General features: G+C 37.9%; 1 protein-coding gene across 1 annotated transcript; it reads right to left on the bottom strand.

Annotated features, from left to right (window-relative positions):
• Positions 1-3,996: 3,996 nt before the first annotated feature.
• Positions 3,997-11,051, bottom strand: LOC121379116 (40S ribosomal protein S9). Its single transcript, XM_041507592.1, has 4 exons — positions 10,817-11,051; positions 9,574-9,760; positions 6,157-6,260; positions 3,997-4,139 (listed from the first exon to the last, which is right to left on the bottom strand). Exons 1-4 carry the CDS (start codon positions 11,031-11,033, stop codon positions 4,072-4,074), a joined length of 576 nt encoding a protein of 191 aa, XP_041363526.1. The 5' UTR covers positions 11,034-11,051; the 3' UTR covers positions 3,997-4,071.
• Between the last annotated feature and the right edge of the window lie 909 nt (positions 11,052-11,960).

The following is an 11,960-nucleotide window of genomic DNA, read 5'->3' as shown; positions in this document are numbered from 1 at the left end:
ATTAGGCCTATTGATATGCTACATTGGAGCAAAAACGACAACCCACAATACCCAAGTGATAATTTTCGTTTCTTTGGGACTACGTAATTGGTCAGTTCTGTGGTTTTAAATGGAAAAGTCTACTTAATCAATAGTCTTACAGAACTATTTACAGTAATAAACCATGTCCATTACCATTTTATGGGCGACAGGTAATATTCCACAATACCGGTATGTATTTTTGTGTCTAGACAGCGTCAATTAATTGGCTCATCTGGTTACCAATCAAATACACACCTGCCAATCAGGAATCACAGGTAGAAGCAACTACACACCTGCCAATCAGGAACTAACAGCATAGACCAATTAACTAAGAAAACACTCGGTGTATCATTTCAGTATGTAGGTTAATGCATGGACAAAACATTGTAAATTATTTCGACTTGTTGTGTAGCCACTTTGACAATGGTATTTTATTTTGTATTGAAAAATATATATAGTGCTGGATATACTTACTGCTGGCTTACTGGGATGTGTATTATTACAGAACATTGCTATGTATGACTATTTATCATCCCGCAAAAAGCAGGTAGATTGTGTTTCTCTAGTTCTAAGGCTCATTCCTGACGTTACGCGTTAAGTATTACGTAACCACCAGCTCGCCAGAGGGCGTACTCACTGAGATGGTACAAAATGGCTGCGCCGGTTATATATAATAGCCGTCACATTTAACCCTTTTATTAATTAACTATACGATTATACTTGTTGATATTAAGCAGTAATGTGCATTTTATATCATTGAATATGCATACCAGGCCAAATGCCTTAATTGTCCCTTCCTTTGTAGTTGAATTTGGTAAACATTACAAATTTGCCAAAAAAGTAATTTAAAGTTACATTCTCTGGTTACCATATTATAACATCATGTACAAATATGAAATACAAGCTCAAATGCACTTTTAAAAAACTCGTGTGTGTGTTCGCTATGAACGGAGATCGTCAAAAGGACATGTATATGCTCGATTCGTTGCCTGTGCCGCCATAGCTCGGCAAAGCACAAACGACAGCCTGTTGTCAGTTTCAGTTAACATGTGCGTTTGCCGATTTCAAATTGTAGGGTTCGTCTCAAAAAATTAAAAGAGAAATCTTGCGCTGTACGAAGAACGTTCGGTTGAGGATACGGTACTAGTCTCGTTAAAACCGGTTTGATCTTGACAACATATTATTCACAATCGTACTTTCCTATTTTATAAAGTGTTAGTAGAACTTTTAAAGTTTAGTTTGTATACTAGTAACACATTAATCATGTATATATTTTTTAAAATAAAATATACTAAAGTAGACAATGAACGTTTTCACTTCTTAATTTTACGTGTTAAAATCAACAAATTCAAATAAATATTCTTTCATTTGGAAAGGGTAAAGTATGGGGTGGGGGGGGGTGGGGGGTTTAACGACATCAAAGTTGGAGCATATTGATTTAATAATCATCCGACGCCATACAACCGTAAATAAAATGTGTCGAGTGCATTGTTAAATGAAATCCTATCCTTCCTTCCATCTGCTGTTGGATGTGGAATCGGGTGCATGAGCAGGGGGAGGGTATTGGAGGTCGAAACCCTTACTTGCCCAAAATTGAAATGTATTTTCTGGGGGAGCATGACCCCATATAAACTTCGCTCAACACATAACCCCATAATCGCTCAATCTATAACCTCAACCCCGCTGAAATCCCTGCACACGAGCCTTGAAAACCCGCTACATTTTTTTTTTAGCAAGGGATCGTTTATATGTACCATCCCACACAGGATATGACATACCATTGTCTTTTATATACCCGCCGATGGGGATCGATCCTAGACTGACCGCACATTTCAAAAACAGAAATAAAAGTCTTGAAAAATGTTACATAAATCGAACACAGTACCCTCTTCCTCTACGCCTAGAGCGTTACGTAATTAGTAACACCCCCTTACATGCCAACAGCTGGCCACTGTCAAAATTTCAAGGCAAATCCCCCCACCCACCGACCCCTGGAAAGGCGTTGTACTATACCTCTATGGATATAAATATGTTTTGGAGATACGAGACGACCCCTCAATCAAGGCAGTTAAATTTGTTCAAAAATTGCGAAATCTCACGTGATCTCGTTTTTGACCCTGATAAACCAGTGTAGTGAAAACAATGCAGAGTTATATATGCACCAAACGTAATTGGATTTTCTGTTCTATATGCTTAAATAATAAAAATATTCCGGATACTGCCGCTTTAAAAACTGTCAAATTCACCAAATTGCCATTACTTTTTGGCATCCAGCTTAAACTAATTATAATAGTAGTAGTAGTAATATATTTTTTATTAATGTATTGCACGTATTAAGCAGGCCTGTAGGAATGACTTTGGGAGTGGGGGTGCACCGATGGATCGGTTCCTACTGGCCTGTTGAGGATCCTGCTAAATGGCAAGTACAACTACAATTTAGATACAATAAGCAGAGTACTCTGCCATTCAAGAGCAAGACACACATTTAGATACGTTATAATCACAGACACCACAGAAATGTAGGATTTCTGCTGTAATGCAATATCATTAAATACCTTTGCATTGACAATTTTTAGTTTGCAAACAAGTATTTAACATATTAACTGAAATTGTGTCAAACGGTGTTGCCAGTGGGTTTCTTCCTGTAGTGTGAATTAGTGATTAATATGTGGAATAAGACATTGTTATGGGCAAACTCAAAAATGATAAATTTATTGTGCAATGTAAAATTATTGTATTGGAGGGGAAATCTTTGCCCTTATTCTGTTGTAAGCAGGGTCTGGCTACAGACCACAATTAATTACGCTGTGTTTCTACATAGCGTTAGTGGCTATAACATTAATATCAGCAGGCCCATGGATTTTGGTATGTACCTTTGCCTGCCTGGGGGAAACACCCTGAAAAGGACAACCCCCCGTTGTCCAGCTCTTTCTCCCAGGATATGTTTGAACACACACCCTAAACCTGGCCGGAGTACACCCATTTAACACAAAAAGCACTTTTGCATGGGCTGGAATTAACATAAACAAGTCTTCAATGTCAACAAATTACACGTTTACAAACTACATGCTCTCCCCTGTCAACTTCAGTCAAATATTTGCCACTTCAAAGCCTTCTGCCATAAAATAATCAGTCAAACAGCAGACAAGATGCGCGGACAAATTTCTGGATTTTGGACAACCAAATAGGAAGACAACTATCTGGCCGTCTCACATTGTTGCCGACAACTAAAAGATTAGAACCATCAAATGTCCATCAAACTCTTGAATGGCCGAGTACTTGTGCAAGTGTGCGAGATAAATTAATTTGTAGTTCTAGATAACGTAACAAGTTGTAAATAAGGCACTTGCAACAATGACAATGCACATTTAATGATTTCGAGTAGCATACAGCTGTAGTTCCGTGTCATGGACTAGAAAAATGCATTTAAAAAAACCCCTCCCCATGGGTATATTCATTAGTAGCCTATGGTGGCAGTGGGTCTCCTCTATCCAAGGTTGGCAGTTTGGGGAGAGCAAGTTAAAAACAAACTACCAGTGAAATAAGGGTGCAATACCAGTAGCTTGTTCCAAGTGACATTCGGGAAAATATCACAAATGATTGCAGTATCAATTACTGTGGACTGGTTTTCCCCCTCCATCACTAGTTTCCCAGAAGTGGAACATCTGCTGCTTTTCCATTATATTATGGAAAACCATACTAATGATTATTATGTTATGGATACAATTAAATTATAATTATGTGACATTTTATCAATGGGGTGGATGAACAGTTGTTTTGGACCAACCACCATCCCAAGTTGTTCCTACATGTGAGGTTTAATGGTCATGTATGCAAGATGTGGTCCAGACAAGAAACAGTTAACAGACGGATGGACAACGCCAAACCATAATACGACCCATAGATGGGCGTATAACACACACCCACCCACCCACCCTCGTCCAATCATTAAAAACGAAAAGGACAAACATCTCAAGTGTTCTTTGATTTATTACAGAGAGCACTCGGCCATACACATTTTTAGTTCTGCATTAGGAAAGTTCACTGAAATTAATCCTCATCTTCATCAGCAGCAGCAGCTCCACTTCCTTTCTTGGCATTCTTTCGCTTGACACGACCTGAAATAACAAGGGGTGCATTTTAAATTACATGAAAACATGTCTACAAACACCAGTATTGCTTAATGATTCATAGTTTATTAAATTGACATACTTAACACATGTGGAGCTTGACTGATATTATTTTGGACAGTGTATAACCATCCACAGCCTTAAAGACCAAACTAATTCAGACTTTTACACAGCGGTCAAAGACAATAGAATGCGATAAAAATACCAAATCAGTTCGTTTACATTACTGTCCGAGGCAACAATTTTTATTTTTTATTTTTTTTTAACATGTATCATGACAGGTTAAACCTTGTAACTGGAAAATATCAAGTGCATGCAGCTGGAAAAGATATCATCATCATTTATGATTTGTGAGAATTCAAAGACTTTCAAGGAATTTAAAGACTGCTATGAAACCGGCATCTCTCAAATTTATATCAGTTTAGACTTTATGTAATATATAATAACAATTCAGTTATTTATATACTCTTCAAAAAAAGAAACGCAAAAGGGTACAAATGGGTTATAACTCCGATTTTATGTTTCCTACCGGTTCATGCTTTGTGAATATATAAGGTCATTGCATGTCCCAAACACATTCCCACGGTTACATTCGATAAAACACAGCTACTGTACAATTTCCAAAATGTGAATATTCGCAAAAACGTTAAAACCTTGTACCACTGCACGTGCGTTGTCTGCACGTGCAACATGAACACCGACAGTAGAAAAGTGCAGGGTGTTCGCGTGCCTGGCCTCTGTATCTGGCCGACAGTTGACAATCCAGACATGCCACGTCTCAGTGAACCGCAGAGAAACAATTTAGACGCAAGCAAATCCAGAACGGCCGTTGCCAGGGCATTCCATTGTCCCCAAACCATCTCCAGACTGTGGGACCGTTACCAGCAACATGGATCAGCACGTTACCTAGATCCGGTCGACCCGGGTCACTACCCCCGGGCAGGACCGCTACGCCTTTTTTTTTTTTTTTTTTTTTTTTTTTTTACCTCAGATTTCGGGAACGATTGACTACTGCCACCTCCACAGCCGCAGCAATACCAGGTTTGCGCAGGATATCCGACCAGACCGTACGGAAACCGCCTACGCGAGGTAGGAATTCGTGCCAGACGTCCAGTTCGAGGTGTCATCTCAACACCAGGAATTTAAATGACCCTCAACTGCGATGGAACAGGTGTGGTTCAGTGACGAGTCCCGATTTCTGCTCCGACGTCATGATGGAAGATGTCGCGTGTATATGAACGTTATGCGGCAAACTGCGTGCAGGAAGTGGACAGATTCGGCGGGGGTAGTTCATGGTGTGAGCAGCCATCTCACACACTGGCAGAACTGACCTGGTCCACGTGCAGGGCAACTGAATGCACAGGGCTACATTGACCAGATCCTCCGGCACACACATCGTTTCAGTTATGGCCAACGCCAACGCAGTGTTTCCAACATGACAACGCCAGGCCTCACACAGCACGTCTCACAACGGCTTTCCTACAGAACAACAACATTAATGTCCTTCCTTGGCCATCGACATCACCGGATTTGAACCCAATTAAGCATCTATGGGACGAGTTGGACCGACGCATCCGACAGCGACAACCACAGACCCTGCCCGAGCTGGCAGCATGCAGGCCGAGTGGGCCACCATCCCCCGGGACGTCATCCGTACTCTGGTTGCTTCAATGGGCAGGCGGTGCCAGGCAGTTGTCAACACATGCGGAGGCCACACCCGGTATTGACTCCAGATGACCTTGACCTTGGTGGTGTGTCCTATCACTTGCTCACAATGGACTAGAGTGAATTGTGAACAATCCTGCAACATTTGGTAATTATCGGACTCACCATTCAATAATTAAATCAATTCTCCAAATGTTACGACAATGTGGTTTTGCGTTTCTTCTTTTGAAGAGTTTATATTAATATATAATACATATTCTGCTATCTTGCAAGCCTAGGAGATCAGGGTCAAGAATTGATCCCAGTCTAATTAATATGAACGATCATTAGGGGCACTTACCTGGACGACCACCACCATACGGAGATCTCAGGGAGAAGTCAATATGTTTCTGTGAATCCAGTCTCACTAGGTAGGATGGGATGTTCACCACTTGTTTTCGAACTCTAAAAATATATTGAACAAAGTTAGCTAAATATGCATCGGCCCAGCCAATACTTTTAAATTGTAATGATCACAGCTGCCATAGATTTTCCTGCCCACCAGCACTTGTACCACTTTGTCTACAATACAACTTTGCACCACTAGAGCATATTAATTCACCATCAGCTACTGAATATCAAACATTTGATCATAATGACAGAGAAAACCCACTAGTTTTAATCAATTTTATATGCACTTCCCCACAGACAGGACAGCACAAACTATGGTCTATAATATACCAGTCAGTGTTCTCGCTGCTCCATTTTGCCGCCCTCCTTTATTTTTGAGCGCCCTTCTTTATTTTCCAGCACCTATCTCTGCTATTTCCAAATGCACTTTTTTTCCATACAAAAAAACAACGATCAGTCTGCACAATGGACATCAAACGAAACAAGCCGTGTTGTGTACCAAAAAGCAATTGACGAAACATTTATGAGTTACCGTAACGTAATTTAACAGTATTTTTAACAGCCTCTATTTTGTCCAATATCTGTATCCATTTGTATGTTTGATAGACACATAAAAGTTATATTTTACGGATTCGGCAATCTCCGATTGAAAAAAAACCAAACCCTTATTTGGGTCCAAATTTGTCACGTGATCAGAACGGTCATTCTGTTTCCACTAACTATAGTTTGATATTTTGTCCTCAGTTGCAGATATAATTGGTTGAAACTGATAATTTTTACTTTCTGTTATTCTGTTTATTCAGCAGTTCTTTATAAAATATTGTAAACTTTTGATTTTGAGGGGATATGAACGCTTATAAAAACGGAAGTGGCAGTGTTTATCATAAAATCATTTATCTTGAGTGCCAAATAATATATACACAGTCTTTACAAAAACTAAACTTATAAACTGCGATATTTTAGCACAGCGATCGATTCATTCGATGAAGATGGAAATAACAAAAATGTATCTGACATTAGGAGATCACTTTACAAACATCTTTATTGTTTTTCGCATATCTTAAAATCTTTATTAAAAATAATATTAAAACTTTGATCGGTCCAGCAAAACCGGAACTGCCCGTGAATGTCCGACTGATATCATCTTTGGTTCAATTAAAAGACGAGTCTTTTTATAAACCCCTTTGCACTTTTTTGTAGGCAAAATAAGGAGTATGTCTTTTCTCAAAGTCTACCAACACACAACAATATGGTAACCAAACTACTCCCCTCCCCCTTTTTTTTTTTTTTTTGCTTTTCGTTTATTGATGTGGTTTTTTGTTTGTTTTTGAAGGGTGTGGTGCCGAGTGGCCACCCTCCTTTAATTTTCATCCAGCGAAAACACTGCCTGTCATGGAGCACTAGTTAGGTCAGGTAACAAAATAATCAGAATGGTTCAATCCTACAAAGGCGACCATTCTACAACCTCGTTAGATCCCACCCTGTCAGCAATATAAAATGAATTTCACACTTTTTAAAATATTAGTTCTAATTACAAATTTGTAAACAGGACCATGATAGTAATGAGTAGTTTTCACGACCGTGAAATAAAAAATGTTAGCTTATATGAAAACCAGCATATGGATTGTAATTTATTATAACACCACTTCCTAGAACAGAGCTATTGGATGCCAAACAAAAGTAAAATAAAGATCGATAACATATTCCTGTTTACATCCACACTCGTCTACCATTCTTTCAGCAAGACAAGTATAGAAAGAAATTTAAATGTCACACCTGATTTACCTGAAACAAAGCTCTCTTGCCCAGGTTTATGTGGAATGCCATGCGAACACCAGTTATCAAACCATGATGTATAAATGGTAGCCAGGACAGCTCCATCTTCAATAGACATAGGGATGGCATCCCTAGTGGCCTATCGTTAACATTTTAGCATCTATTTCAGTAGACGTGAGGTGGTGAACCCCAGTGGCCTACCATATCCTGATAAACAGCCAGGACAGCTCCATCTTCAATAGACATAGGGATTGCAACCCTAGTGGCCTATCGTTAACATTTTAGCATCAATTTCAGTAGACTTAAGGTGGTGAACCTCAGTGGCCTACCATATCCTGATAAACAAATTAATTTTTGACAAACTGCAACAATATATTTATACATACATGTAAAGTTCTACAATACTGAAGCTCATATAGACTGGATACGGCATGCGAGTGGACTGGAGTATCTGTGGCTTGCATTTTAAGCATATACACTACATACACTAATTTCATGGTGGATGGTTGCATGCATTTAGTCGTAGATACTCTCAATGAATAACGTATTTTAAACAACTTTAGCCGGACAACAGGCACGTGCCACATCCCGTCTGTACGAGGCTTTATTACGCAGAGCTAGCTCTGGCACTCGCCAAAAATACCAATTACAAATTTTAAAAAGAACTAATTTCAAATAATTGATATTTTGTTACAAAATAATAGTTTCTGCAATTTTTTAAGATAAATAATTTAGTGAAATGTTCTGCTCATCCAGAGCTAGCCTGTCAAATTAAAGTGGGTTCCATGTGTCTTCATAGCCTCCCTGCTGCTATTAGATTATTAAATACATCGATCAGTCGGTCAGACATGACATTATTCTTAGTATGCAGTGTTCGAGATTAACAGTATCCTGATATTCCGGGAATACCACAATTTAATTTTGGATACCAGACTTCAAGAACCCAGTATCCCACCGGGGTGGGATACCATATAATACTAAATTCTCAGGTAGGATACCAGATTTTGAAATGTTAGTATCCAACTGGGATATTGCCCCAAAATTTTAATCTTGAACACTGATATGGACTAACATCAATATCTGAACAACCAACGATTCATTCTTCCATTTTTTTAAATGTCATTTAGAACCACAGGCTGTTGAAATTCAGAATTTTATCATTGATTTATCAGTTACAACTGTTTTGCACCAAACGATCAGCAATCTGTCAGAAGTATATAAAGAAAAGAAAATGGAATTAGGAAGACACGTTTAAATTTGTTTTAAATCCAGTTTTGAGGATATGTATTAGAATACCATACCCATACATGTTGGTAAAGGCACATCTAGTAACATGTTCAGGGCTAGCTCTGCCACTTGCCAAATGTGAATTTTAAAAGCAATTGGCAAATTTTATTTTCATTTGGCAAAATAATTTCATTTCATAATTGTTATTTTGTTAGAAAATAACTGATATGGTGAAATTTCTGCTGATTTTTTTTAAAAGATATTTTTAAACTCACAAGATATATAACCGATAATGGCCACTTATACTTAGTAAATTGAAGGTCGTTATTAGAGACACAAACACTGGTTAAAAAATATATAATACCTAATATGCCTCTGTCGAATAAGCACACGTGCATGATGGATGCTCTTGGCCAAACCAAGTTTAAACACTTGGGTCTGCAATCTTCGTTCCAAGAAATCTTCTTGTCGTAACCCCAATACATAATCAAGTTTCATCTTTCCCTCGTCAAGCACACCAATTCGTACCAGTCGACGAAGCAGTGCATTGCCTAAAATAGAAATCATTATCAATCAACCATTCAACACAAACTTAATTCCACCATTGCTTTTGAAAAAGATTCCAATTCCCTAGACATTTTATCAAGGCATATGTCCAACTTTTAAATGTAACGTTTTTTATTTTCCACATTTAAACCTGTAGTTTCTAGAACCATCCTATAACAAAAACTCAACTACACTAATAAAGTGTCTTAGTAAATAGATATTGTCAATTAATATCACTGTGTATATGCAGTTTTAATGGAGCAAGGGATCCGTTATAACATTTTCCCAAAGAAAGTCTACAAGGTGCCACTTTTGGACACGACAAGTAACACTCTCTCCTCTGGTCAAGAGAAATCCACAGAAATTGTAAAATTTATCATGTCATACAGGGTCGAGTTCGAATGCATGTTCCCTTCAGTAATTCTGACTGCTAATAGATGTAAAACTTGCTATCTAGATGTAACAAAAATTATATTTAACATTTCACACATTGACATTATTTTAAAGGAAAATATATGAGCAACATGGGTTTTTGTCAAAACTTAATCCAGTAGCCTTAGGCATGCTTTCCACTGACATGATTTTGCATGAGTTTATTGGGCTATCCTTTCAATACAAGCAATTCTGCACACTGGCATTTGACATGTTGAAATAAAGGTTGACCAATCAGTGATTTTTTGTGTGTGCAAGTACTTTAGTGAGATGACATTAAAAAAACCCACTCAGTATTTATTTTTGGCTTAAAAGTACACCAACTATGTCAAATTTTGTAAAGTATTTGCAAAATTGCATGTATGGAAAAGCATATTTCGACATGTGCAAACGTGCATGATAAACCAGAATAAGACTTAATGGAAAACAGCCCAAAGGTAAAACATACAAATCTGATTTTAACTTTTTAATTTATTAAAAAAAATGACCAACAAAACATGTTGGCTCGAATTGACGAAGTCTGGTTATGTCTTACATGCATATAATTACATACATTTACAATGCTTAAACTGGCTTTGCCAATTCAGCCCACAATGTTTCAACAAAACTGAATTGCATTTCATACAAACCCTCAAAGAGACGACGTTGATCTTTTTCGTCAAGTGTCAGCAATTCTCTGGCAGCTTTTCGAATCTTTCCTAGTGTGTATTTCACTCGCCAGACTTCTCTCTTGTTTCTCAATCCATATTCACCAATTAACTTCAACTCTTGATCCAAACGCTCCTTTTCGAACGGTCGTCGAGGAGTCGTGTAGGTTTTACTTTGAACCAATGGAATTCGTGGCATTTTTGCTATTTAGCAGATCTAAAAACAAAATATGAATAACTACAATTTCCAGAATATATCCAATGCGTTATTTATCATCGAAGTCTCCTCAATTTGACTTTGCCACTGAATAAAATATAAATTAGCAATTAAATATTAACAAATAATGACGTTAATCGCCCAAATATTTGGTCGATCTTTAGAGCTATAACATAACGTGTAATCTTTGTATGGCATATATTTATTCCACATTAAAATTTTGCTTGTGGTTCCCTTCCCATAATTTGCCAATATTCATTATTATTTTTTGTGCCACAATCTTTTTCGACGAGTTTCGAGCCCGCTAATTTCTTGGAAGTTACGAGTACCACAGATGGGCTAAAGTCTGAACCAGTTGAAAAAGTTTGTTTAATGACAACACTAGAGCACACTGATATATTAATTATCGGCTACTGGATGTTAAACATTTGGTAATTTCAAGTCAGAGAGGAAACCTGGTACATTTTTCCATTAGTAGCAAGGGCGGAAAGAGTTCCGTATTTCCCCCACTATTGGGGTATTGAATTAGCCATATGAACTGGGTATTGCATTAAACACTACAAACGACTTAGTGCTAGGCCTGGATTTGAACTCCAGACCATCGGGACTGTAGCTGAGCACCGTTTCCACTACCATAGTGGATCAACAAGTGAAAGTGCATTTTAATACTTATAAATCTCATACGGTGTATTTTGACAGAATGAACCGAACATCTACGGAATAAAACAAAGATATAGTCCCATGATGCCTCATTCCGTCTTCTGTGCTACATTTCTTCCAAAAGCACCCTTGTGGAGGAAATTTTACACAGAATAGTCAAAATGTCTTAATGTTTCAAAGGCAAAACATAGCGATACTGGATTACGAAATATAAACATTACGTTGGTTTTATAGAACAAATTGTTTTGT

This window comes from Gigantopelta aegis, chromosome 8, assembly GCF_016097555.1.
Source record: "Gigantopelta aegis isolate Gae_Host chromosome 8, Gae_host_genome, whole genome shotgun sequence".
NCBI lineage: Eukaryota > Metazoa > Mollusca > Gastropoda > Neomphalida > Peltospiridae > Gigantopelta > Gigantopelta aegis.
Note: the sequence above shows the minus strand (reverse complement) of the source record. Positions and strands in the feature narration are given on the sequence as shown.

What these genes read in the sequence shown, in the direction of transcription:
- LOC121379116 (XM_041507592.1), bottom strand. Translation starts at nt 11,033, where the DNA reads ATGCCACGAATTCCATTGGTTCAAAGTAAAACCTACACGACTCCTCGA. An exon ending in TCAACGTCGTCTCTTTGAGG is followed by an intron (nt 9,761 to 10,816) that starts GTTTGTATGAAA and finishes TTTCTATTTTAG; the next exon opens with GCAATGCACTGCTTCGTCGA. An exon ending in GTATGGTGGTGGTCGTCCAG is followed by an intron (nt 4,140 to 6,156) that starts GTAAGTGCCCCT and finishes TTGTTATTTCAG; the next exon opens with GTCGTGTCAAGCGAAAGAAT.